The 26,567-nt window shown below is 45.1% G+C and overlaps 1 protein-coding gene across 2 annotated transcripts in view; it reads right to left on the reverse strand.

The window, feature by feature from the left end:
- The window catches only part of WDR53 (WD repeat domain 53), a 230,326-nt gene that overhangs the window by 124,564 nt on the left and 79,195 nt on the right, over positions 1–26,567 (reverse strand). The window contains exon 2 of one of the 2 annotated variants that reach the window (XM_069618064.1): positions 19,185–19,682. The exons of the other annotated variant lie outside the window; for it this stretch is intronic. Within the exon in view, the coding sequence (XP_069474165.1) occupies positions 19,185–19,664 (480 nt within the window). The 5' untranslated portion in view covers positions 19,665–19,682. The remainder of the gene's footprint in view (positions 1–19,184; positions 19,683–26,567) is intronic. 2 annotated transcript variants of the gene reach the window in all.

The following is a 26,567-nucleotide window of genomic DNA, read 5'->3' on the forward strand; positions in this document are numbered from 1 at the left end:
CATTACTGTTCATTAAGATTTCTCACTCTTAAAACAGTCTTTCTAGTGGCTCCAACTTCCGCCAGACGAGTGAGCAAATTACAAGCTCCATCTTGCAAACCTCCTCATACAATATAAAGACAAGGTTGTTTTACAAGTGAAGCAAAATGTATCTTCTCCCAAAAGGTGGTCTCTGAATTCCACATTACTCAGAAAATAACTTTACCCTCGTTCTATCCTCCTCCCCATCCAGGGAAAGAGGAAGAGAGATTACACAGGCTGGATCCAAGGTGTGCCTTAAGCTTTTACATTAACAGACTTGCAAGAATCAGACAAGCAGACCAATTGTTTTTGGGATATGCAGGGCATAATTTAGGGTTGCCAATTACAAAACAAACCATTTCAAGATGGATATTTTAACTATTATAGAATGCTGGCACGAAAAGAGCCCCCTCAACATCTTAGGACTCATTCAACCAGGAGTATTGCAGCCTCTTCGGCTCTCCAAAGAGGGGTTCCAAATAAGGACATATGTGCGGCTGCCACATAGTCGTCCGCACACACTTTTACCAAATTTTACAGCCTTGATTCCTCTTCTAGCCAGGAGACTAAAGATGTACAGAATGCAACACAGCTCTTCCAAATTTAAAGGGAAACATTTCATTTTTACTCCTGCCTCCTCTTTACACTACTGCTATGGGTGTCTATCAAAGATCAGGAATACGTCGGAGGACACAATCCCGTCGAAGAACAAGTTACTTAGCAAACTGGTAACGTTCTTTCGATGGATGTTCCTCCGACGTATTCCTTATCGCCCCTCCCATCCATCCCTGCAGTAAAACTTCCCTTGTAGTTGCAGTTTACACTCCTTCAAGGTTACTAACCAATTCATGCAAAGCTAAACTAAACTTCAAAACGGAGCTGAGCAACAGATGCTGTGCGGGTCTATTTATACTCATGATGACGTCAGCACCGATATGGAGGCTGACGAGGGACGTCGACACGCAGCGCCCTCTGAGAAAACATTTGAGGCCAGCAAGCTGGAATGGATATTAAAGATAAGGAATACGTCGGAGGAACAGCCCATTGAAAGAACGTTACCAGTTTGGTAAGTAACCTGTTCTTCTGCAACATATCCGCTCAAACAAAAAGGAAATACAAAAAGCAAAGAGGAAACACTACGACAACCGACTCTTCAAAGCACCAAACACCCAAAAAGAACTCTTCAAAATCATAAATGAAATAAACCCACCGGGATGCAGCAACACGCGAATCCCATCTACGAAACTATGCAATGACTTAGGAGACCACTTCAAAAATAAAATCACGACCATCCAACTGACCATACAAAGCAGACCACGCAATCACACCGTAGACCCCACACATCCTCGCGAGGAACATCCAAACAAACTACAAAGCTTTCCTGAAATATCAGTGGAGACTTTCGTCAAACTGGTAAACCAAAGCAACAAATCGGGCTCTCCGGAAGACCCTTGCCCCCGAGACATATACAAATCAATTATCAAACAAGGAACTCCCATGGAATACCATAGGAACGTCCTCAATCTTTCAATCACAACAGGAAAAGTACCACATGCTTTCAAAATCGGCATACATCAGGCCGCTACTCAAAGACACAGCCGGAAACGTAGAGGACTTATCCAACTACATACCCATCTCCAATAACCCGTATATAGCCAAACTGCTAGAAACATAGGTTTACAAAACAACCCAATATTTCATAGAGGAGCACTGCCTACTAGACCAGGCACAAGTTGGATTCGGACCAATGAGAGGAACAGAATCAGCTCTCCTCTCAATATGGGACGACATAAAAACAAACGCAGACTCAGAAAGCCGTACTGCCCTGATCCTTCTTGACCTATCAGCAGAATTCGACACAGTCAACCACGATATCCTCATAACAAGATTAGAAGGATTAGGAAGAACCGACACCGCCCTACTATGGATCAAATCGTTCCTAACAAATAGAACGGAAAACGTATGGATGAAACCTTTTAAAGCCAACACAAACTCCACAAGCGGAGTACCACAAGGATAATCTTTCTCCCTACTCCTATTCAACATCTACCTATATCTATTAATCAAAATCATCAAAAGACACAGCCACACCGGCTACAACTACGCTGACGACACACAATCTTCAAAATACAAGACACCCGAGAAGAAAACACAACTCTAGAGATTTTCCTCTGTGATATATTCAATTAGATGAAATGAACCACCTCAAAATTAACCCAGGTAAAACGGAGATAATGATCGTCACAAAAAACAAGGAGACATCAACTACATCCCCTGGCCAAGAGAACTCGACACGACCCCAACAACATCGATTGTAAAAAACTAGGGGTCCTGATGGACAACAACCTCACCCTAGAGCCACAAGTAAATGCTCTACTCAAGAAATGTTTCTTTCTCCTGTGAGCGGCAAAAAGGATACTACCGTTCCGGTCATTCGCCAACAAAACTGGTAAGACTAGATTATGCCAACAGCCTATACCTGGCCATGCCTGAGCGACTTCTAAAAAAACTACAACGCATACAAAATGCGGCAGCCAGACTCCTTCTCAAATTACCCCGAAGAGAACACATACTCCTGAGCCAAAAATACTACATTGGCTAGCAATAAAACAGCGAATAAAATTCAAATCCTTGTGCATCACACACAGAGCTATACACAACCAAGGCGCAGAATTCCTGAGCGATAAATTACGCCTACACCAGCCGACAAGAACGCTCCGATTAAGCAATGACATCCGCCTAGAACCGAAACCATATAACAAAAGAAAAGTCGGAGGATCCACGTTCTCTCACCAGGCACCGAAAACATGGAATGACCTTCCAAAGAATATACGGAACACAAGAAACCACCTAGTATTCAGGAAGCTGCTCAAATCCTGGCTCTTCACTGCGTAGAAGACTACCCACAAGAACGCCCACACCGCTAAACAACGATGAAGAGACCGACCTCAGTCCCCACCAAACAAACCCCAAGCCATACCAGAAAACATCTGGAGAGATAGCCACTAGCGGAAGACACTATAGACTGGACATATAGACAGACCAAGACCAAATCACTTGGATGTCTCATCCATAGCATCCCGGCCCATACCACACCCATAGTTCAAGCAGACACAATCACATAGATGGTAGGGTAAGAGGAGACCACCATTCCCGCTCCGACTCCCAAAGAGGAGAATAGAAACTTCAACCTCACTATACATAGTCCATTAGAACAACAGGGAATGCGTCGTGCCAAAACCGAAATTTCTGCCAGGCATGGGCCTCTCTCTCCCTTTATGGGACTCAACATCAGCTGTGTTCTAGAACTAAGTCATTATTCAATGGTTTACATTCTGTTTTGCATTTTAGCTTCGCATCATTGTGTGTGTAATATAGTGTACTACTAACTTAGTAAACTACATATCCTAGGCACCCCTTGTTGAATCTCTCCTCAGAGGCGCGTTTGCACTGGTGTGTTGGCCAGACGGTTTTCACAGGTTCGCGTATGGTTTTTGTCCGTTTGCACCCGGTTTTCAAGGGTGCATCACTATCCTCGGTAGCTGTCTGCTGGTGTAACTCTCTCACTTCTGGATCCACTCTTTGTGCAGGTATCAGGTTTCTTACGCCCACTGGAACTCACTGCTGAATTATACTCATTTACCATTGCCTTTCTGTTGCGTTCCACCGTTCCGTCGGATCTTGTAATCATGTTACAAAACATGTGACATAACCTTGGAGTTATTGCTTCTCCTCAAAGCCCAATAGGGTCACGGTTACAGCACACTGAAATTGTGTCCCGTCATTTGACAATGGACTTCACCTAAAACTGACCCAGAAATTTTGCACCAAGGTGACTCTAGTTATACTAGTGAGTTACTCATTAACGACCATAGGCAGTCGCGGGTACACCCGCCCCAGATCCCTGAATTTAAACGGGTTGAAAACGCCCCTTATGAACTGTCCTCCTCACTCTTTTAGCGCCAGTTGAGACATTGCAATCTAGCAATATTGATCCTCAGGCTACCATTAGATGGTTTCCCAAACATTCTATTACTCATAACAAACTTGGGCAAATTATTTCACCTATATTGAAGGCATCTACACTTAACAGCTGTGTAATTGATCACATTACTGAACATCCTGATAATAATATTGTCTCTAGCATTGACATGGCAGAATCATTACTGGTTGAAAGGAATTCCAGTTCAGGGGCCGCTTCTTAACATTGCCCTACTGAACGCATGTTCTCTTGTTAAACATGGACTGGAGATTGCGGATCATCTTGCTACAACTAAACTAAATAGATGTTTTATTATTGAGACCTGGCTCGACGTAGCAGCCTCTTATGCTGCCCCTCAGGCACTTCCATCTGCCGATAAAATATTCAGATCAGACAGACCTGGACAGAGGGGGAGGCGCGGTTTTAATTAAAAAAGATTTTAATTGCTGTTGTGCTAATATAGCAAACATTGTGTGAGTTTTTACTTATTAAGGTGAAAGATAAACATAACAGTGAGTTTCTTTGTTCTATATAAACCCCCCAAATAGCATTCTGCAGTTTGAGGAACTCTTCCTGGCCCTTCTCAATGATATCACTAGACCTCAACCCCCTTGTGATTGTGCTGGGCGATTTCAACCTTTGGGTGGAAAAGAGGCAGGATGCTCAAGTATCATCTTCACTTGCATCCCTTAAAACTATTGGTTACTCACAGTTAGTAAACAGCAGACATGCACAGACGGTCATATACTAGATTGGGGTCCGACGCATAACATCTCAATCTCTCCCATTACCATGTGCCTTTGTCCATGATCGGACCATGTAATAGTCATGTTCTCTACATTGCTACCCTCTAACCTCCCTCAATGGGATAAAGTTACATCAAAGAAACTTTACTCTTGTCTAGATGACAAGGAACTTTAAGTAGATTATGCCTCCTATCTTTTCATTATCCTTAGCTCCCAAACTCAAAATGCTAGAGCATTTGGATGGCCCCTCTCTTTTGGCATCACATCTTTTGCAATCTACTCTGGACACTATTAACAATCTAGCCCTCAAGAGGACCAAAATAATCAAGCCTGGGACTGTGAAGAATAATTGGTTCAGGAATGACATTAAGGCATGAAACATAAGAGGGTTGGAGTGGGCTGGAGAAAAAACCCTTATCCCCTTACAGAAGCAGCATATTAGGAGTCTGTACTTGGGTTTAAACAAGCCATCACTGAATCTCAATGGATCCATGTGATTTTAGCCAATTCCATTACAGAGAATGTTTTACTGAACGCAAAACGACAGAAAAAATACTGATTTGTCTTTTTTGGGGGAGCCTATAAGCCTAAGCCCACCACAACCCCATCCGTTTTATGCCATTACTCCACCCCCACATACCTTTTTAACCAACCAAATTTCAGTATTTTTGTTGTTCATGTTTTTGGTAAAAAGCCCTTCTCAGTAATGTATTTCAGTAAAATCACTAGATACCACACTGTCAATTTTAACACCACAATCACTAACGCCAAGTCCGGCTCCAGAGAACTCTACAGAAGTGGGAAGGAAATTGAGGACAAACCCACAGTCTTCTCCATGGTGGAAAGGATCTCACTCTGGTATCAGGGAATTGGAGTTTGTGGAAGATTGCTGCCCACCAACAAGCAATTACATCTCGGCAATTCCTCTTGACAGACCATCCTATTTCCACAGGACCTTCACAGATCTCTCATGGTTGACTAGCGAGTCCAGTCCAATCAGGTTTGTATTCAGACACTGAGCAGGACATTTTTAAGATGGCTTCCAATTTGAAACCAACCTAGTGCACTGGTGAGGTCAGTCCTGCCAACATCCTCAAGGATTATCTCTTGGTTTACAAAGATCGTGAATACGTCCTTCAGAGACAGCCTCATGCCTTTGTGTATCAATGAAGCTTGGATCACCCCTCTCTTTAAAAAAATTAAAAATAAATCGGGACCCCTCCATGGGGAGAAATTATCGACTTTTGTCCTGTACTTCCTAAAGATCCTGGACTGTGTTGCTGATCTTAAATTCCAGGCAATTCGTGGAGGCAAATAACATCCTAGGCATTCACCAATCAGAATTCAGATTTAAACACAGGACTGAAACACCTCTATTGGACTTAAAGTCCAATATTTCCATTATTGTAGAAAGGGGTCGCCTGGCGCTGCTAATGTTATTAGAGCTCTCAGCAGGGTTTGATCTTGTCGATGGAACACTCCTAGTGAACTGGCTCAAGGATATTGACTGTTGCTCTGGGATTACTGCCCAGTGGATTCAGTCCTTCCTGGGCCCAAGATCCTCCAGAATAGCCGTTGATGGTGCACAAGCTTTTTTCATTACCACCAAGTGTGTAGTACATCAGGGCTCCCTTTGTCGCCTACTCTATTTAACGTTTACATCAGGCCCCTACTCGATCGCTTGGACAGTCTGAAAGTACAATACACCAATTATGCTGATGACACCCAGATCCTCTTTGAATTATCGGGTAACTACATCCAAGAAACTGAAGCCACAAATAGAGTTTTTGCTGCAATTCAATCCTGGATGGACTTTACTTTTTGGCCCTTAATGATGAAAAAATAGAGCATCTTGCCCCTGGTTGAAAAAACTTGACCCCATCTCCAACCCTTTTACTATCATGGGCTGTACGATACCCATCACCAAATATGTCAAGACATTAGGAAGTCAACTGGCTCCTGAACTTTCAATGAAATCTCAGGTTTCCCCCCCATCTTTGTTCCTCCCTTCACTATGTGACTAAACTCATCAAATAGGACTGTATTTTTCCATTAATAAAATCAATCCTTTCTTGCGTCTGCTCTTGTCAATACAAGACTACTGTAACAGCCTTCTGACAGGAACATCTCAAACCAACTTACACTCTTGAGATCACCCAAAATGGAGCCGTTGGGGCCGTCCATCGCTTATCTAAACATGATCACGTTACTCCCTCGAAATGGACCCCTCCACTGGCTCCCACTTGAGCAGAGAATCACCCACAAATGCTCACACCAACTTATCTCAGTCGGCCTTTGCTTCGCTCTAATGAATCACCTAGTAGCAGCTCAGCCTACAAGATCCCTACAATCTAGCCATTGCCACAAACTGCTGCAACCACATTTCAAGTTGATTAGATTTGGTGGGACAACCTTTGATGTGCAGGCTCCCAGGGAATTGAATGCTTTTCCCTTGGCACAGTGAAGGTCTCCCTCCCAGATTGCCTTCAAGAAAGCCATTACGACTCGACTCTTTAACCTGAACCCAGGTTAAGCTGAAGCAAAGCTTCCTGCTCTCTCCCGCTCCCCTGACAGCATGTGTGTGCGTTATTGTGGTTTTATGTTCGCCCTGAGGGCCATGGCCATCTGGCGCGGTACAAGTAATAAATAAAAACCTAGATTAAGGACAACCAACATTGGCCATTTTTAAGTCCAGGTAGGCGGTATCGCCAGCTGTGCTTGGGATTGGACCATAATGGGTGAAACGCTAAAGTGGAGGTAGAGGAAGTGAGGGACAGAGGCAGGTTAGAGACGAGGAAAACATGTTGGTTAGCAGGCAGATGAGAGGTAGGCCAAGAGGATAACTCTGAGGCGAGGAGGTAGGCTTTTAGTTTGGTTTTCAACAATCTGTGTGGACTGGTTTTCGGATGTCTAGGGGAAGATAACTCCATGCAAGTAGTAAGGTATTGTCATCTACAGTATCAAATGACGCACTGAGATCAAGAAGAACCAGAATAGAGGAAAGCATACGATGGTGAGCCTGAAAAATAAAATTGGATATTGTCAGTACACCAGTCTCCATGGAGTGACCAGAGTGTAGATTCAGATAGAAAAATGTGCACGGTTTAGTTGTTCCAAAACTTTAAACAGTATGCTTATAAAGAGATAGGACAAAAATGAGATGACGAGTAGGGTCTAGATTGGATTCTTTTCATAAGAGGAATACTGGACTTTTTATAGAATTGGTGAAAAATACCACATTAGAAAGACAAGATGAAAAGGCAATCTATATAGGAAACAAGAAATGTACAGTGGGGTATAGGGGACGGTAAAGGATCAGAATGCACAGCGGTGCCATTAGACCAAGCAATTATATCAGACTCCGAATCTGGAGAAAAGGAAGAAAATGAGAAGTTAATTATATGGATTTTGTGCACTGTCTGAACCAGAACCAACACCAACACTTTCTTAAGAAGAAAAAAAAGAAAAGAAATAAAAGTTAAAAAAAATAATCGAAATTATCTCTGCACTTGTGGATGAGCTTGTTGCAGGGTCGGGAGAAGGAGGCAAAATACATTCAAGGAGAAATTAGCAATCTAGGGGAAGAGGCACAGATATAGAGCTTTAGCATAATTGTTTAACCTTTACAGGAATGGTTCCCATTTAAGCAAATGTTAGATCCAAGAAAGGCATCAAATTTCTCACCTGGTGTGGGAAAATGTATTCTGAATTTCAACTTAGACTCCACATTTCAACATCCACAGTTTAGAAAGGGTCTGAATTTCCACTAGGGCTCCACATTTCAACAGGGATGAAAGTTGATCCTATTCTGAGCAAGAGTGTATGTCAGTTTGTAAAGCATAATGCACATGCCAGCTAAATGCTGAATTTGAGATGGTTTCTGCGCAATATGCATTTTGTTCATGGACTGGGTTGCAATGGAGAATATACTAACATGTATTAGTACCCGGCGAGAGTCAAGCAGAATGCAACACGCATTCCGATTGGCTCTCGCCGGGTCCTCTTCGATTCTCGGCCGGGACTCCAGCTGCCTTGTCCTCAGCGGGGGGGGGGGGGGGCATGGCAGCACCTCAGCCAATGAGGAGGCTTGAAGCGGGGCCATCCCCGCTCCGAGCCTCCCCACAGCTGAGAGGCTGCCTCCGCCCCCCCCGGGGACTCGGGTAAGCTTTTTTTTGTTGTTTTTTTTCCCTTCCCTCCCTCCTTCCTACCCCACCCCACTTACCTTCTTGCCCCTGCGTCCCTGGTGGGGGATGATGGCAGCCTCCAGCAGTGTGGAGACTCTGTGCCTCCACACAGCTGGAGGCTTCCATCGTCCCCTGGCAGGGAAGAAGGTATGTATTTTATTTTTTTTATTTTTTCTTACCCCCTTCCCCTCCCTCCCGCCCTCTCAACCCCACTTACCTTCTGCTTCTTGTTTTTTCGGGAGCGGATGCGCTTGGAACACTTGTGTTCCCAGCGTTTCCGCTCCTGAAGGCCGCCATGGAAAGAGAAAACTGACTCCCGTTTTCCCTTTCCCGGCGGCCATTTTCTTGGTCTTTTTTTTAATTTTATTTTCTGTCCCGAAACGCTGCGGCTTTTCAGGACAGAAAAAAATGCTTTTAGTGCCCCCGTCACGCATATAATGCGGGCCGGGGTACTAATAGCAATATGACCCTCGCGGCGGGGGCATTACCTGAGTCGGTAATGCCCCCGCCGCTCGGGTCATATTGCTTAATTAATTACTAATGATTACTAATTGTTATCGTTTTAACTTATAACATGCATTTCCTATATTCAGGGCAAACCAGTCCATGGCTTTTATATGCAAGTTTCTGTGCAATTTGATAAATTGAATGTGCAATGGTTTAGTGTGCTATGCAGGGTTCCTCGCTGGCAGCCGTATCAAAAGGTTTTGCTGACCCTGAAAAAAGTGTGCAGGCAGACGCTGACAGAGGATCTTATGTGCCTTCTGCAAGCTAAGAAAGGAGTGTCCGGCAGTTAGACGGGAGTCACACACACACAATTAAAAGATTATTTTTGGTGAGTTCAGTTAATTGAGGAGCGAGGTAATGAGTGAATGCTTAGTATTAGACAGTGTAGGGTGCTAAATATCATTATAAACTTGACAAATGTGGATAATTCATTTTTAGGTGCTGTACAGTGAAATCTTAAACGTGCATAACCATGTATTTTAATCTTTATTCATGCAACAATATTCAAATGTAATAGAAGTTTAGTTTCTATCAAGAATGGTTATAAGCTCAAGGTCAGTTTCCACAGGGCTCTGGCTAGTTACCAAAATACACTGTTTTGAAGCTCATTGTGGTCAAGGCTCATTTTATCACACAGAAGAAAGCTTTGAAATCTATCATAGCAAGGCTCTTTCAGTGCAGATAAAAATAACCACAAGGAAATTGCACTTAGAAATATTTATTTTCGTTTCCTGATTCACTGATTTAAGGGCCATGTGAACATTTGGCATTGTAAATTAAGTCTGTGTATCTTGCATATTTCTAACTTCTGAAAAATAATATACATATGATCTGCGATGGTAACACAGGGCAGTGGTGAGCTTGTATTACCGCCTGCTGCAATTCACTTTGCCATGTGTGATAAGCCAACAACCAAACTTGTCATTGTAGGGTTTCAGAAGGGCCATGTGTGTGAATGTGAAATATTTTGCGACATAATAAATGCATTCTGAAACACTGCCAAAGGACACATTGTGCTATTGTAAATAAAATACTGCAAGGGGATAAGATAATTATCTAGAGTCTACTAAGTTCAGTATTTGCTTACTGTTAGTGACCCCGGTATAAAAACAATTATCAGAAGGTACTCTAAAGTCAGACTCACCACTATACCACGAAAGACCAAAAATACCACCAACCAACAATACCGCCAACACTGGGCAGGGTTTTATGGTTTGGATAAAAGCACACATTAGTAGCTAATCAGTAAACTAAACTAGCTATGGACTGGTCGCTCGCAATGGTTTACCTTTGCTAGGCACTCAGTGTCTGGATGATCAGGAAAGCCTGTCCCTGAATTCAGATAGGTGATAAGCAGGAATTTAACCAGAGGAAAGTCTTAATGCACTCTGAATGGCTGGCTTGAAGGTATAAATCGGTGATGCAGGTACAGGACTGAAGCAAGTGAAAAAGAACCCAAGCAAGTTAGTAGAAACCAGATAGGTGATGAACCTGGGAACTGAAGGAGCAATCCAGAAGCATTATAATGCACTGAACAGCCATTGGGCAATGTCTTGCATAACACATATATACTGGAAACCAGGGAGAGAAAGATCTTAATTGCCTAGGCTGCCATCTTGCCTCCCTCGCGTAGTCCAGGCCTGTGACATTTGGAGGTGACCATATTGAAGAAGGGAGAACACAGAACTGTTATACTAATGGCAGCTGCAGGATTATGCTGACATTGATCAAGCTGCAATGCCGAAAACCTCAGAGGGAGTACTACCAACTACAAAGAGGCGAACCTTGATCGGACAGGTGGCATACTACAACAAATCTATTGAATGGTAACATATGAGCTATGCATCCAATGCAGTATAGAATAGCAAGTCGTGGATTGTTTGCCCAATGGATGGAAATACAGCAGCTTCAGTGTATTTCTTGTTCAATCAGTATCTATGGCTCATGGCTACTAACAGAAAGTAGCTGGCAGGTGATATTATATTGTAATACATATGTTCGAATTTTGACATCAGTATGAAGCCTTCATGTTTAAACTTTGCTTGGACTGGTCTCCACACATGCTTAAAAGGTTTTAGTACATTTAGTGTTTCCTCATAACGTTCACTGTAATATTTGTTTCATTGAAATGTATCTTGAGTCTTTATGAAGGACTGAAACGCGATGTGTGGTAAGCAGAACATACAACGCTGTTTAAATAATATTTGTTTAAAAGCCTCAAAGAATAGAATGGAGCAGAGGTAACGTTAGTGCTATCTGTTGCAAACCCTTAACAGTGAATGTTTGAAAAAGTGACATCTGTTCACTGCTTTGCAGTTCACATGCTTTAGCAAGCTAAGGCACAGAAACAGACTGACTATGCATTAGCTGTACAGGTCTACTCCAGTTTCAGAACCACGATTGAAGGCAAAGGAATCCATCTTATTAGGATGCATAAAATCACATTTTGCTTACCAGGATCTGAAAGCAATTTACCTGTTGTGGACGGGCCTTTGGACGATCGAACCCCCTCCCTGCAGCACACTGTGTACAAGAGGTCAGGATGGAGGAATTAAGAGCTTGAATCATTGCCATCTGCATAACGGCAAGTCATTTTAAATATCTATTGTGCATACAAGGGTCGTGCAATTCAGTTATTTCAGTCAAAACCAAGACAGGGCTGCTCATGAGAACCGATTGGGAGATGGGAAAATATGAACTTCCAACTAAATGTAATGTAGACAAGCAGCATTGTCACACAGGGTGGGTGCTGCAGCCCATCAACTTGCTCAGATTGCGGGCTGAATCCCACGATCCAAGCTCGCATTCCGAGCAAGCTAGGAGCAACAAGCGGCTGCGCTGCCGTCTAGCCAACACCTCTCCTACACTCCGCTAACTGCAATAACACTGTCGGGTTGAATGCGTGGCAACGGCCCAGGGCCCCTCAAGGCCCCTCAAGGCCTTTGCATGGATGGCATGTTATTGCTATAGTGAACTCCATCAGTTTACTGTAGCTTTGAATTCGGAGGACACTGCTTTTTTGATTTTGCTGCAAACCATAGGTGCCAAAACAAATACTAGTGTTGGGAAGCAGAGTATCTTATTGGTATGGCAACTGGCAAAACTTTTTGAATACATTTGCCAAAGCACTGATGGGTTCATAGGATAGAAAATGACAAAAAACAATGCAAGCTTCCTCAACACTATCGGCTCCAATCAGGGCCTCTGTAAGATGCTGCAGTACGTTATTTCCAGGCAGTGTAACACATGGATTTAACTCCTGCAGAGTGAAATGGGGATGCCGCAGGAAGCATAACCCTATTGCCACTGTTCATTCCCACCCCCCCTCATCTCCCTCCCTTTTATTATTATTAATAGGGTATTTATTGAGCGCAGACCTAGCTTCGGGAAGCAACAGAGTGCTTTACAATCACTGGGGGAAGAACACAGTGACGAAAGCAGAGAAAAAAAAAAAGGGAGTGGGGAGCCAACAGGGTAGGGGGGGCAATTGGCAGTATGAGGGTGGGGAGTGGACAGCAGATCACTGAATCTTAGGGAGGGAGGGAGTGCAGGATGTTTTGACATAGGTGTTAAGGAGGGGCCATTCCTTGAAGAGGAAGGTATTGCGCTCTTTCCTGAACTATAGATGTGATGGGGCAAGTCTGATGTTGACAGGGAGTAGGTTCCAGAGTCTTGGGGCGTAGACAGACTGGTCCTTTCCTTCCTGCATGGTCGTAATTCAAGTCTGCACATTTCCTTACTTCCGATGAAGCGCAGGCCTCCAGAGATACTGAGTTTCTCAGTGAGGTAGATAGAGGTAGATAGCGAACTTCAAGATGGCAGCCTTGAAGATGATGCAAAAGGATTTTAAGAAGATAAAGGCTTGCAGTGGGAGCTAGTGCAGTTCGATGAGGTTGGGATAATGTGGTCGAATTTGCAGAGTCGTTTAATGGGTCTTGCTGCAGCACACATTTCAGAGATGACAGGTTAGCCGCCTGCAGGCCTTCCAAAAGGGCATTGCCACCATCCTGTTGGGAGAGGACTAAGGCTTTTCTGGGATGAAGGGCCTGATTTTCCACAGGATAGAAAGTTGGTACCAGAACATTTGTGTCTTTCTTGCTGTGTGCTGTTTGAATGCGAGTTGTCTGTTGATGTTGAACCCAAGGGGCTTTGCTGTGAACCTCGAGGGATTCACACCTTAGCTAGCCCGCTGTGCAGAGAGCCAGGTCTGGATGTCAAGGTTTTCAATGTTGTTGGTCGGCAGTACAAATTCAGTCTTGGAGGGGTTGAGCGTCAGGTAAGTACTGGACATCTAGGACTGGATCAACCTGAGGCAGGCCTTCAGCCTGTGGATGGCTTTGATAGAGGACATATTGAGGAAGATCTGCGTATCATCTGAATATTGGTAAATGTGGATATTGTATGGAGAAAGGAGGGTTCCGTGCGGTTACACGTAAAGATTGAAGATCACGGGTTACAGGATGGATCCTTGCAGGACTCGACACGCGATGGTTAGGGTTGGTGATCTGGAAGAATCCATTTGTACAAACTGTTGGCGGTTCGCAAGGTAGGACGTGAACCAGTTGTGGACGATCTTGCTGATCCCGATGCAACGATGTAGGTTGTTGGTGAGTGTCTGGTGGTCTACTGTGTCAAATGCTGCTGAGAGGTCAAGGAAAACTAGGAGGCTGGGATGGCCATCAAGGATTTTAAGGGCATAGTCTATCTCCTTGGTGGTAGCCGTTTCTGTGCTGCATCTGAAGCCACATTGGTAGGACTGAAGGAGGTTATTGGCTTCGATGTGTTGAGGACTTGTGTGGCTACTGCTTTCTCAAGGATCTTACCTTGAAAGCAAAGAGGAGTAATGGGGCAGTCTTTGCAGAGATTGTCAGGGTCTAGTGTTTTCTTAAGAAGCAGGAGGATTTGTCAGGTCTTGAGGCTCGAGGGGAAGGTGCCTTGAGTTAGGGAGCTGTTGATGACCGTCAGGTAAAGGAGGAGTGATTCAGTCAGAAGGGTGTTAAGGATTCCAATCGGGCATCACACACTGGACCAGGACACTTGGTCTTAGCCTGGGATGTGGTGCTCAATAGGAATGCTTTCTTTAATTTAATTGAATTCAAATTGAGCCGGTACCCGACCCGTTTCACACCCCCTTTTACAAATACCCAGGGTCACAATGGACCATGAACTAGGCCAGTTGGTGAAAATACAATATTGGTTTTAAAATTCACGAAAGAAATTAATAACAAAAAAAACCACACCCAAATTTTAATATTGGGCAGCAATCACCAATGGGGTGATATTGACAATGGAAATGGAAGATGGAAGCAATGCACTTGGTTAACCTTCTAGTAGAACATATCCAAGGCACAATTGAATATGAGCACTTTTTGAATTAGGAAAGGTAGCACCCAAGTTAAGGTTTCCCCCTGCAATATTCCCACAACCTGCGAATAATCGAATTCTGAGTGCATAGAAAGAAGCAGCAGGTACTCAAGGTAGCAAACAGAATCAAAATCCGACCTTCACAAAATTAGTGGGATTTTCTGAATCTAGGCCTTTGCTGAGAAGGGGTCAGCTTTGCTTTGGCCTTGCTGCAATCTGGTCAGCTATGCTTTGTAGTGGAATCTGGAATCTGACAGGATGAATGTAGAAGATCAGGAACGCAGGTGCAGGAAATTCAGGAAAGAGTGCCTAGAGTTCTGTCAACCACGCTTTATACAGAGCATGGTGACATCACAGAATTATTGGTGGGCAGAACTGAGCTAGGCCTACCTCCAAGACTCGGATAGGTCAGCCCAAATTAATTGCCTCCTCGAGGAGGAGTCTAAGTTTATGAGGTTGCATTTTATGAGGTGAAAAGCCTTCCCACAGTCCTTTTTGCCATAAATCTGTCATAACATAATTTACACATTTGTACAGTTGTGGCACTTAAACAAATCGCATGGGCAGATTATATATTTTAGGTAGAGCATAGCAGTCCAATCCTCACAGTTGTAGGACCTTGTTTCGCCCTTGTACCAGTTTTTCGCACTTTTTTGTGAGAATTATATTACTTGAAATTCTACAACTTTACACATGTGTATAGATTATTATTAGGCATATCAGTATTAAATTTTACAATGGCATCCTGTACACGTTCCTGAGAATATCCACTTTGCCATTTCTGTTTCCAACATGGCAGAGAATTCTACCAGGTCTTAAATTAAAACCCACAAAATTACATTAAAACGGTTAACTTTTTACATTCCTGCAAAGTCCGGTTGCAAAGATAAGTCTGAAATGTTTCTTAATAAAATAGCTGTTTAAACCAAATGGTCAGCATAGTCCTCCAAATATGGCCATGCCTTTCTAGGCTACCCCCCCTTAGCCCAAGGTCGGCATGGAGTTTTTCTTTGAAGCTTCATGTAGAAGTACGGGAAGGTGCGATTTTCTTTTTCACATGCTCGTGTCCCAGCATTTCTGTTGTAGCAGGCCTCAGCCCAGACTGAAGTCTGATGAGTATGTGAACTTTCTTTGTCTTGGTCAGTCAAGGTTTTCCAATCTAGTAATTATCAGCCAAGTGTCCTGGAAGTTTTATGGTGGTTCCCTTTTGGGGGAAGACTTAGCTTTGCCAACAGGAAAAACCTGTTCTGGAGCTTGCAAAAATCCAGCCAATGCAGTTTAATTCCTTAAAACCTGCTGAATAAGATCTCCCATATAGGTTTCACAGCACAAAACCCCCTCACATTGCTAGATAAGGGCAAGGCCTTATCCAACATACACTTTTAAACAAGTATTTTTCTTTCTTTGCAAAAGTACATTTTAAACATGTGGGGACTGCTGGCATTGTCCTTGCAAATTCGATTTTTCTCTTCCCTCTGACTTACCACATTGTTTTGGAGCCAGAGTTAGTTTCTTGTATGTAGCACTTCCTTTAAATATAGATGCACTGAAATTGACATAGGCCTAGAAAGCCAGGGCCTTTTTGACGCATTGATCTTTGATATTTTGTAGCCCAAAAGTAAAGTGTTTCCTGTGTAGCTTAAGTAAAGCTTCTTTTGATTCCTTGTCAAGATGGTGGGGCCATCTTTTTGTAGTTGCAAAAAGCAGTTTTGGAGTGAGGCAGTGGTGCTCAAAGGAGCCAGCGCAGCCCTTTTGCTGTTTCTGTTGAAATGCAGCTTTGTTATGTATGGGAGTACTACCGAGTGGGTAAAAATATCGCACAGATCCCCCCCCCCCCCCCAACTCTTCTGAGATTCCTTGTCGAGGGAGAGTAGGGCAAAGTGGGATTCATTGGTAGGGCAAAACGGTTTCATCAGGGAGGAGCTCTTCTTCCATCAGGGAGCGGTACACCACGATCCTCTCGCTTCCCTCGTTGGAGCATGGAACACCCACAGCTTTCCCTAAGGTCTTCCTTTATGGTGTTGAGCGACACTCAGATTTTATTCTATCTCTCCTTTCCAGGTCCCCGGAATTTCTGGCACTCTTCATCAAATTCTGCTGGGAAGTGGCAGTCTCTCATAATTAATTTATTATTTTCCTCTTCCAACCTTTCGACCTGATCTTGCAGCATGGTTATTTGTCCTGAGCAGGCCCCGTTATATGTTAATTGTTGAGTCAGCTGAGTCAACCTTTTCCTGACACTCTACTCTTAATGCATCTAATTGGGCCTCTTGGTCTACATTATTCTGCTGTTGGAGCACCAAGTCCTCTTTTAGCTTTTTAATGTAATCTTGAGATTATGCCTCAAATTCTTGGCTCTTTTTCATTTTTTGTTCTGCTAATTTCAGTTCAGTCTGGATTTGAGCTGAAGGTTCGGATTGATTTTGCCCTAGAATTGTATTTTCCTCACGCTTCTTTTGCATCACTCCCATATAAAGATACATATAGGCCGCAATTCTGACAATTTTACTCTGCTCCTCTTTAATTTTCAGAGTCATGCATAACTCGCTCAATGCTTGGTGGAATAGGCCACCGTCCTGCCATTTATCCAGGTTTATGGCGGTGACCTGTTGCGTTATTTCTTCTAGCCACACTTTCCTCAAGCATTTCCTCTTCCCTCTTCAAGCATAACTTTAGTGTGGGATAAGTGGTGCTGGTGCCTTGCACTGAGAAAGGGTGGGGCAATAAGGAATGCTCTGGAGTCCGCTTCCGAGTAGTCCGACAGGCTAGTGTATCTCAGCCAAAAGCATACAGACTGTCCAATGAAATAGTGAACTTTCAGGAAGGGGCACTCTTCAATGCCACTCGAGGGTTGTTCGGAATGGGGAAAGTTTTTCACCTACCTTTGCTCCACCTCTCCCCTGCTGATCTGTTATCTCTTGGCACCATGCACCTGGCCACCCTCTGTCCTCCGGGCCCAGGAACCTGCTCACACTGCCTCCGGGCAACCCCTTGCACTGGGGTCTGTATCTGTACCCATACAGCCCCCCCCTTTTCTTCCTGCACTTATCAGACCTACCCTTTTCTGCTGCCTTAAACCTAGCACTTGCAAATTGCTGGCTGCACTACCACTGTTGGTTGCCTTTATTATTTATTGTTATTTATCGGTTTCTCCTCTGCTTCGCACTTTCCAATTCTCCCCTTCCATGCACTTTTCCCCTCCCCCATGCACTTGCACATTCTCAATGTCACTGGGCCTAGTAAGATCGCCGTTTAGTTCTCCCCTGTCCCCCTCCCTTGCCTAGTCACGCCCCGGAACACTTGTGTATGAACGCGATAGAAATAAAATATCAATAAACCATCGTACTTTGGGGATTCGGACTCTACCCACCATACTGCAACCATTGCTACACCCACCCAACCTGCCCTAGGCAACCTCCCTTTCTATGCCCAATCACAAACGCTACCTCACAGTGCAGCTATTTTACCTGCTCCACCTTTCTCTAACCTACATTGCACCTCTCCAACTTTAGCCAAACTAACGTGTCTCTCCCTTTGCCATCAGCCATACCCCACCCTACTCTACCCCACCCTCTCCATTTGCAATCATCCCACCTCCCCCACTGCATACCTCACCTTTCTACCAGCCACCCATCCTACTTCCCCTTCTCTATCCCTACTTCAGCTTTCTCTAGCCCAAATGCCACTCTCCCCGACACCCTCTTTATCCCCCTCCTGTTTACACTCACACTCTCTATCACATCCCACTCTCCCACAACGTCCAAACCCTACCAATCCACGTTATACTTTGTTTCCCCAACCTGGCCTCACCACGGTCTACTTACACCGAGCCACCCCACCTCATCCACGGCCAACATGCTTATCCCCTCCCCCCTCCCATCTACTGTCTAACCTTGCTAGCTCCCTCCATAGCTTGTCACTAACCCCGCTCTACTAGTCATCCCTGAAATCACCAAGATTATATTCAAAGTTGCAAAAATGTTACATGTGTAATAGGCATACTAAAAAGACTAGTGTTCACTGCAGAAAAGTTAAGTCTTATCATTCGCTCCGTTACTAATATTACTAGTTTTATATGTCTGAAAACACAAACTTATTTGGAATTACTGGGTAAGTATTTACTGCACGATTATATATAAATGTAAAATGCAATAAACAAATTATAAACCGCCAAAACTATTTGCTTATCCAATTCATTATTAATGCTTGGTTTTCTTTTTTGCAAGTCTTTTGGTTTTTAAGGAACTGAAAGTTATCCAAATCAATACAATCAGACTAAACAAACTTGGATTTTTGTAGATGCATTTCCACCAAAGGGTTAAGCCATTCCACAGCAAGGCATTTCCCTTCAATCCTGTCTCACACTGGCATTCTACTAACCTGCATGTCCAGCCCACAGGACACCATGCTCTGTGGTCTTCCAGGCCGGAAGGCAACAGCGGAACAGATATTTGAATGCTTTCGCAAGGATCGAGTTACTTTCTTGCTTTCCAAGTCAATGACTGTTATTGCTCCTGAATCGTCAGCAGCAGAAAGGAAGCCTTCATTATCGTTGACTGAAATACAGTTGATCTCTTCCTCGCTTACCCTGAAACGCTCTACAGGCTCTTTGAGTGATCGAACATCCAACACGCTGACAGTTCCACCATGAGAAGCATAAAGCCTGCTGGGATAGGTGGGGGAAAAGGTGATGCAGGTCACATCTGAGCCACCATAGAGTTTCATTTGCCCCTGAAGAACTCCTTGCTGAGTCCAAGTAGTTAGTTCTCCTGCCTCTGCTCCAGATGCCACAAGTCCATCACTGCTCACATTCAGACATAGCAAAGAGTTTGTGTGTCCACTCTGCCACTTCACTGCCATCGCATGTCAGGGGAAATTCTGTGAAGACACAAGCAAACAGACACAACCTTTTGACTTTTCCAGGTTCACACAATCATTTATCCTATAAAAGCTCAACCATTGCCACCGAGTTACTGCAGAGAAATAAAAACAACTTTTTAGTACTAGGTAAAACAAAATAACGTCCATTTCATCAGTTTACAAAACACTTACTGACCATTGCAGCATATAGACACGTTTATACTCTGTTGTTGCTTTTTCTTAATCTGTCACATGAGGACTGTCTCTCCTGTGGGAACCATAAAATGCTCTACTTCGCTTGTCATTCCTTTCAGTCACCAAGGGACCTACCTACAGTCCTTGTTGCCAGTAAAGCCAACCAGTGGAACTCAACTATGCACCCTAGTTTCCTGTAATTCTTGAGCATACACCAGCAGCCATAATTGCACCTTGGTGGTATTCAGATTCCAAAACAGTTTCTGGTTCTGCTCTTCTGAGCCTAGAGGCTATGCCTGTGCATCTTTCTCCTGCACCCAAATCTTGGATCCACCTTCCATACAGTGCCGCTTTGTCAACTCTTGGACTGCATCTCCCCTCTGGCGAGGTCCCTCGTTGAAAAGATTCTTCTCTACAGCTCGCCTCCAAAATTAGTAACTTGAGAGTTTTTTTTCTGTGGCGCTTGCACCACAAAATTGCAGAAGCCATTTTTACAGAATAGAGAGGAATGGGGGTTCTGAACTAAGAATATCTAGTTGGCATAGCAACGGGCAAAACTATGGCATGAAACTGCAAATCATGCAAATCCTTTTCTAAACTCCTCTGCCGTTCTACCCAATGAGAAGTTCCCCAAGAATATTTGCTCCAATCAGCAGGTAACCAGAGGAAAGTGGCTAGTGTGAAGGAAGAAAGCAGAGATGCAGGTACAAGACTGAAGCAAGTGAAAAAGAACCCAAGCATGGTGGCAGAAACAAGATAGGTGATGAGCCCAAGAACTGAAAGAACAATCCAGAAGCATAGTGATGGGGGTAGGGTGGGTGGTCAGGGATAGAAAGAGTGAAGGTATGGTGGGTGGGGTTTGGGTAGAGATAGTGGGGAAATCAGTATGCCAGTACAGATTTAAATAGCTGGACATTTTCACAGTTATGCAACCCAGATGATTAAAGTCTAATGTATGCAGGATACTAAAGCATCCCGTTAATTCGTCAAACTCTTTCTCGAACAGGTGGCTTAATTTAAAGACCAACTTCCTTCCTGTGCGTCAACTGGCTGTGATTACATGTATAAATAAGATAATGGCGAAGTGCGGGCAACAAGTGCAGTCAGTGGCAGTGTGGTGCGGACTTTGCTTTTGCTTTGGAGCAGACACTATTCTTGGTCAATTCACGTATTTGTGGTGGGAGAAGGAGGAGCACCGTTATGTTTTAAGTGCAAGCGCGGGCGACAAGTGCAGTCAGGTGGTAAGTAGGCATGTGCTAAGAGGCGAGCTGTCTTGTGAACTTTCCGCCAGTATGGCGGTTTAGTCCTGTACATGCGCCTTGCGTAGCAAAACGATTCTTTGGCCCAAGGACCACCATCTGTCTGAACTTTCTGTGGCACTCCCATTGCTGGCTTCACTGCATCTCCTCAGATTATTAGCAGGCTCTGCGAGTGCAAGAGCACTCTCGTCAATCAGCTCACCAGTCTTGACCACCGAGCAGGCGTCAAATGATTTCCCACTGCTTAGAAATGTTGGCCTTCTAAAGACTCCAACTAATAAAATTCCAGCCTATTTTAGTACATCGGTCCCCATTGTCGGATACGTATTTACCTTGGAGCCTGTGCCGACGGAAACGGGTAGAGATATTGGATGCAGACTTACTGGCTGGTGCTCAGTTGGATAGGCGCAGGCCTGATTTTTATTGCCCTGGCACGCGGATGAATGGCGTGAGGCCATTTCAACTTCCGGATGCCAAACTGAACCAGATTATCCTTAATCCGACTCTCGTTTGGCATCCCTGGTTTTGTTGTCGGCTTCCTAGGAAAGCTTGCTGTCCGATTCCTCCAACTCGTCACATTTTCACAGACTACAGCTACCACAGATACTTTGGGTCCTCCCGATTGGGGGCTACATCAATATCTCCCCTAAACTTTGTACTTACTTCTTTAATGTAGCTGTTAAGTGATCAACAGGAATATTAAAGACCACTGAGCTCACCTAGCTATATTAAATTCAAAAATGGGATTCATAGAATGGTACGTTACCGCACTCAATTGCCCCATGACTCATTATGAACAAAGGTCACTATCTTTAGAGGAACAAGAACTTGCACAAGATAAAGCACCAAGGTTTGGTTCACAACTTCATTTGGAGGAGAACGCCTCCCTTGCTCCTGTGGTTGATTACAGAAGTCTTTCCCAGAGTTAATCGATTCTAGTGCAGGAAGTCTTAGAGGGCTCAGGTACAACATTGTCTCCTGGTTCTCATTAGGCTGTTAAGTGAATCCTGCACTTCCGTGCAATTCTTTTTTTTTTATGCGTCATGAAAAAAGAATCAAGCGGGGAAAAAAAGCAAACAACAAAGAAAAAAAGGCAGTGTGTGAAAAGCTGGCTTCCACTATCGTGCTCCTGCATTGGCTGTGACTTGCTTTTTCCTGACCAACAGGGGACCGGCAGGCTCCCAATCCTAAGGCCCGTCTGCTTCCCTGTCCGCTACCAGGCCACTACATGGAATCTACTGCCACAACCTGGCCCTCCCTGAGGTTGCTACCTCACTTGGTGTGGAGACTGGACTACCAACACGCTTACCTCACTCACCATGGGTAAGCTCCCTCCTTCCGTTTGACCTTTCTTTCCCTTCTCAGGATCTTCACTCTTCTCTTGTTCCAACAGTTCTCCCGGTTATGCTCGCCAATGCACTAGTTTCGGCACTCCCCTCTAACTTTTGATTCATACCTCATTGCTTTACCTACGGTGCCTTGCATTTAACTTTGAAAGTCAAATTTGGGTGTGTTTTAGATTTAACTTTGGCCATTAATTGTAACCTGCTAGCCCAGCGACTGTTCAAAACTGCTGTACTTGCATACTTCTCCCACTGCCCACTCTCTGAACTCACCTATGGCACCATCTGTTTCTCCTATCTACTCCAATGGCTTTTCTATCAACTATCCTTCCCTTCTCACTAAATCTGGTAAGAAGAAGTTTAAAAGGGATATCTTGGTTTCCAGCCCAGGTCTCCCCATCGCTGATACCTACTCCAACGCCTCTTCCAGGCAGACCCTCACCGACATCCTCTTTATCATTCCTTCATCAGATCTATGGTCTCTGTCCGGTCTTCTCTCCCATTAATGGTGGCACCCGCTGGGAAGTCCTCGTGGATTCCTTTGACTCCTCCAGAGTCTTCATTAATGTCTACCTAAATGGCACTGTCATGGTTCAAGGCCCTCAGGCCAATCTCCTCCTCTTCGATAGGCAGTACCCTCGCCTCATCAACTTCCTTTCATCGCAGGCCGTCCCGTCCTCTCCTCTCCTCTCCTTTCCTCTCCTCTCCTCTCCTCGCGACCTCGCCCTCTCTTCCCTCTTCCTCTGCCCCACCTCGAGCTCCCTCCACACCTCTGCAGGACTTACCTCTGATTTGTACCCCTCCTCGGAAGGTCTTTAAGGCTGGCAACCTTCTTCATCTTGCCACTCTCAACTCTCGCTCTGCTGTCAAACACTCCCCTGACATCTGCCAACTCTTGGAAGAACTTGACCTTGATGTCCTCGGTCTTACCGAAACATGGTTCACAGCCAGCTCTGTCACAAGCTTTGACACTCTCCTCCCTGTTGGCTACACGATCCTCTCTGCGCCCAGATCCACCTGGCCCAGAGGGGGTGTAGCCGTGATCTTTCCTGAGTGGATTCCTGCCTTCATCATCCCCACTCAGACTTAATCATCTTTCGAATGCCTTGTCTGTAGGCTCGCTCCCTCTCCCCTAGCTACTCTCTTACTCTGGCTACTCTCTACCAGCCCCCTGGTCAAATCACCTCTTTTCTCTCAGAGTGGGCTGACCTCTCCTGCTCTCTCCTGGCATCAACCACTCAACTCCTCCTCCTTGGTGACCTCAATATCCATCTCGATTCTCCCTGTTCCTCTTCTGTGCTCTTTCATGACCTCTGCGATTCTCTCTCCCTCTCTTTCCTCCCCTCTGGCCAGACTCACTCTGCTGAACACACACTTGAGGTCTTGATCTCCTCTGGCCTCCACCCTTTAATTCCTCCGACCACTCTTCTCTTCTGGAGTGATCATTGCCTCCTCTACACTAATCTCTCCCTCTCTTCCCCCAAAGCCAAGCCTACCCCAAGATTGCCACCTACCTTCTTGGACATCCGGCCCATGAAGCGTATGTCATTTGAGGCGTTCGCTGCCACCGTCTCCAAACCCCCTGTCCTCCACGAACCCAGGCTGCCTTGCATCCTGACACAGCCCTGTCCCTGCTCTACTCCTCTATTTCTTCTACTCTTGATGCTATTGCCGCTGCCATGAGGATCCTTTTAAAGTCCAAAGCCAAGTTTAACTCTTGGTATGACTCCAACCTAGCTACACTTAAGTGTAGGGCGGCTGAGGGGAAATGGAGGGCTTCTTGTCCATCCTCTGACAAACTGGCCTGTCGCCTGCTCCAAAAGCAATTCCGACTCTCTGTCCTCACCAAAAAAAAAAAAAAGTCCACATTCAAGCCTGTGTCTCTGCGGAATCTAACAACTCGCCCGAACTCTTTCTGCAAGGAGATGGCCAAAACCCAGGACAACCTGTCCACCCTCTCCTCAACTCCCCCCCTCTCCAGTCTGCTTGCTGACCCTCCTTCAGCCACCGCCCTCCCCCATCTTTGTCATCCTTTCCCATTTTCTCCCCTGATGAGGCCGCTAGACAAGTCTGATCTATGAAAGCCTTGTGAAAACAGGTTCATCCCTGTTCCTCTAAAACCATCAAGGATCACATTGATACCCTTGTTCCAGCCCTTGCCGATTTTTGCAACCTATCCTTTGCCTCAGGATCCTTCCCCTCCGAAGAACTCCCTTGTGCATCTTCTCCTCAAGAGACTCACAGCTGATCCTTCTTGTCCAGCTAACTATCACCCAATTCCCATTACTCCCTTTTTTGGGGTAAACTCCTGGAAAAGCTGCCCATCTCTCAGCTTAACCTTCATTCCGATCCTGTTGGCTCTCTTCATGACCACCAATCTGGCGTCAGAGCTGCCAGAAGCAGGGAAACTGCTCTCCTGAACATCCGTGAAGATCTGCTCTCCAACCTTGACTCTAACATTCCCTCTGTCCTCATCCTACTCGATCTCTCCTCTGCCTTTGACCCAGTCAACCATATCACGCTGCTCAACCGTCTCTGCGATGACCTGGGTATCACTGATCAGGCTCTGGCTTGGCTGACCTCTTTCCTCTCTGAACGACCCTCCCAGGTCCAACTTGGGTCCTTCCTATCATCTATCTCCCTCTCTACCTGTGGTGTTCCCCAGGGGTCGAACCTCTCGCCCTGGCTTTTCAACCAATACCTGGCCACTCTCGCCCACTGCATTGCCATTTTCTGCTCAAATTTCCAGTGCTACGCTGACAACACTCCTCATTTTCAGGCTGCCCTCGACCACCTCATCTCAGAATGCCTAACTGCCATTCAAGATTGGTGTGGAGCAAACAATCTTTGTCGAAATGCCAAGAACACAGAGATCCTCCTTATCGGTACACCCTCACCATCCTTTCCCCTCACTCTCTGGCCGGCCTCCCTTGGTCCTCTTCCCAACCCCTACCCGCGAGGCTAAGAACCTCAGGATCATCTTTGACTCCACACTTTCCTTCTCTGCCCACATCACTGACGTCTGTACCTTTTCAGCGGTACTCTGCCTTTCCTCTTCTTCCCCCAGCTTCACACTGTCTCCCATGCTTTGGATCTCTCTAGGTTGGACTACTGTAACAGCCGCTTTCGAAATCTACCGGCCTCCACTCTCTGGCCTTTACAACTAATACAGAACAGGACTGCAAGACGTGTCCATTTCTCCAGCTCTGAAATCCCTTCATTGGCCCCCAGTGGATGCAAGGGTTACATTTAAAATTCTCTGCATTGTCCACAAGGCTTTCACAAGGGCCTGGATCCAAAATACATTCAACTATCCCGCTGTAAATACCTCCCCCCTCAAGTTCTTCGCTCCTCTACCTCCAACTCCCTCCGGGTCAGTCGTTTTTCAAAGAAACGAGATGGGGGGAGTATTCTGTCTTCGGCTGGGGCCTCCCTTTGGAACAGCCTCCCTGCCACTCTGAAACTTGAGGAGAACCATCTCTCGTTCCGGAAGCACCTCAAGACCTTCATCTTTGCTTCTGCCTTTGCCCCCTTCTCTCCTGCTGATCTGTTTTTCTCGGCACTGTGCAACTGGTCACCTGCTGTCCCCTAGGCCCAGGTACCTGCTCACCCTTCCACCCTCCTGCACTGCCTCCGGGCAACCCCTTGCACTGGGGTCTGTATCTGTACCCATACAGTCCCCCACCCCCTTTTCTTCTGCACTTATCAGACATACTCTGCCTGCTAAACCCGGCACTTTCTGGCTGCACTGCCACCGTTTATTGCCTTTATTTTATTTTTTTGTTTCTCTTCTGTTTCGCACTTTCCACTTCTCCTTTTTCCCATGCACTTGCGCATTCTCATTGTCACTGGGCCTAGTAAGATCGTTGTTTTGTTCTCCCCTGTTACCCTCCCTTGCCTTGTCACGCTCTGAAACACTTGTGTACGAGCGAGATATGAATAAAATATCAATTGAACAATTAAAACATTTAAAAAATAAAAAGCGATACCATATGCAAAGAACTGTGGCTCTAGAAAATTAATTCGCTCTTAATAGGACAGATATGATCTCAAAGAATTTCAGTTACGTTACAAAAGCAGTAAATACAAAAGAAATTGGAATGCCG

This window comes from Ambystoma mexicanum, chromosome 10 (genome assembly GCF_040938575.1).
Source record: "Ambystoma mexicanum isolate Mex_15411 chromosome 10, UKY_AmexF1_1, whole genome shotgun sequence".
Classification (NCBI taxonomy): domain Eukaryota; kingdom Metazoa; phylum Chordata; class Amphibia; order Caudata; family Ambystomatidae; genus Ambystoma; species Ambystoma mexicanum.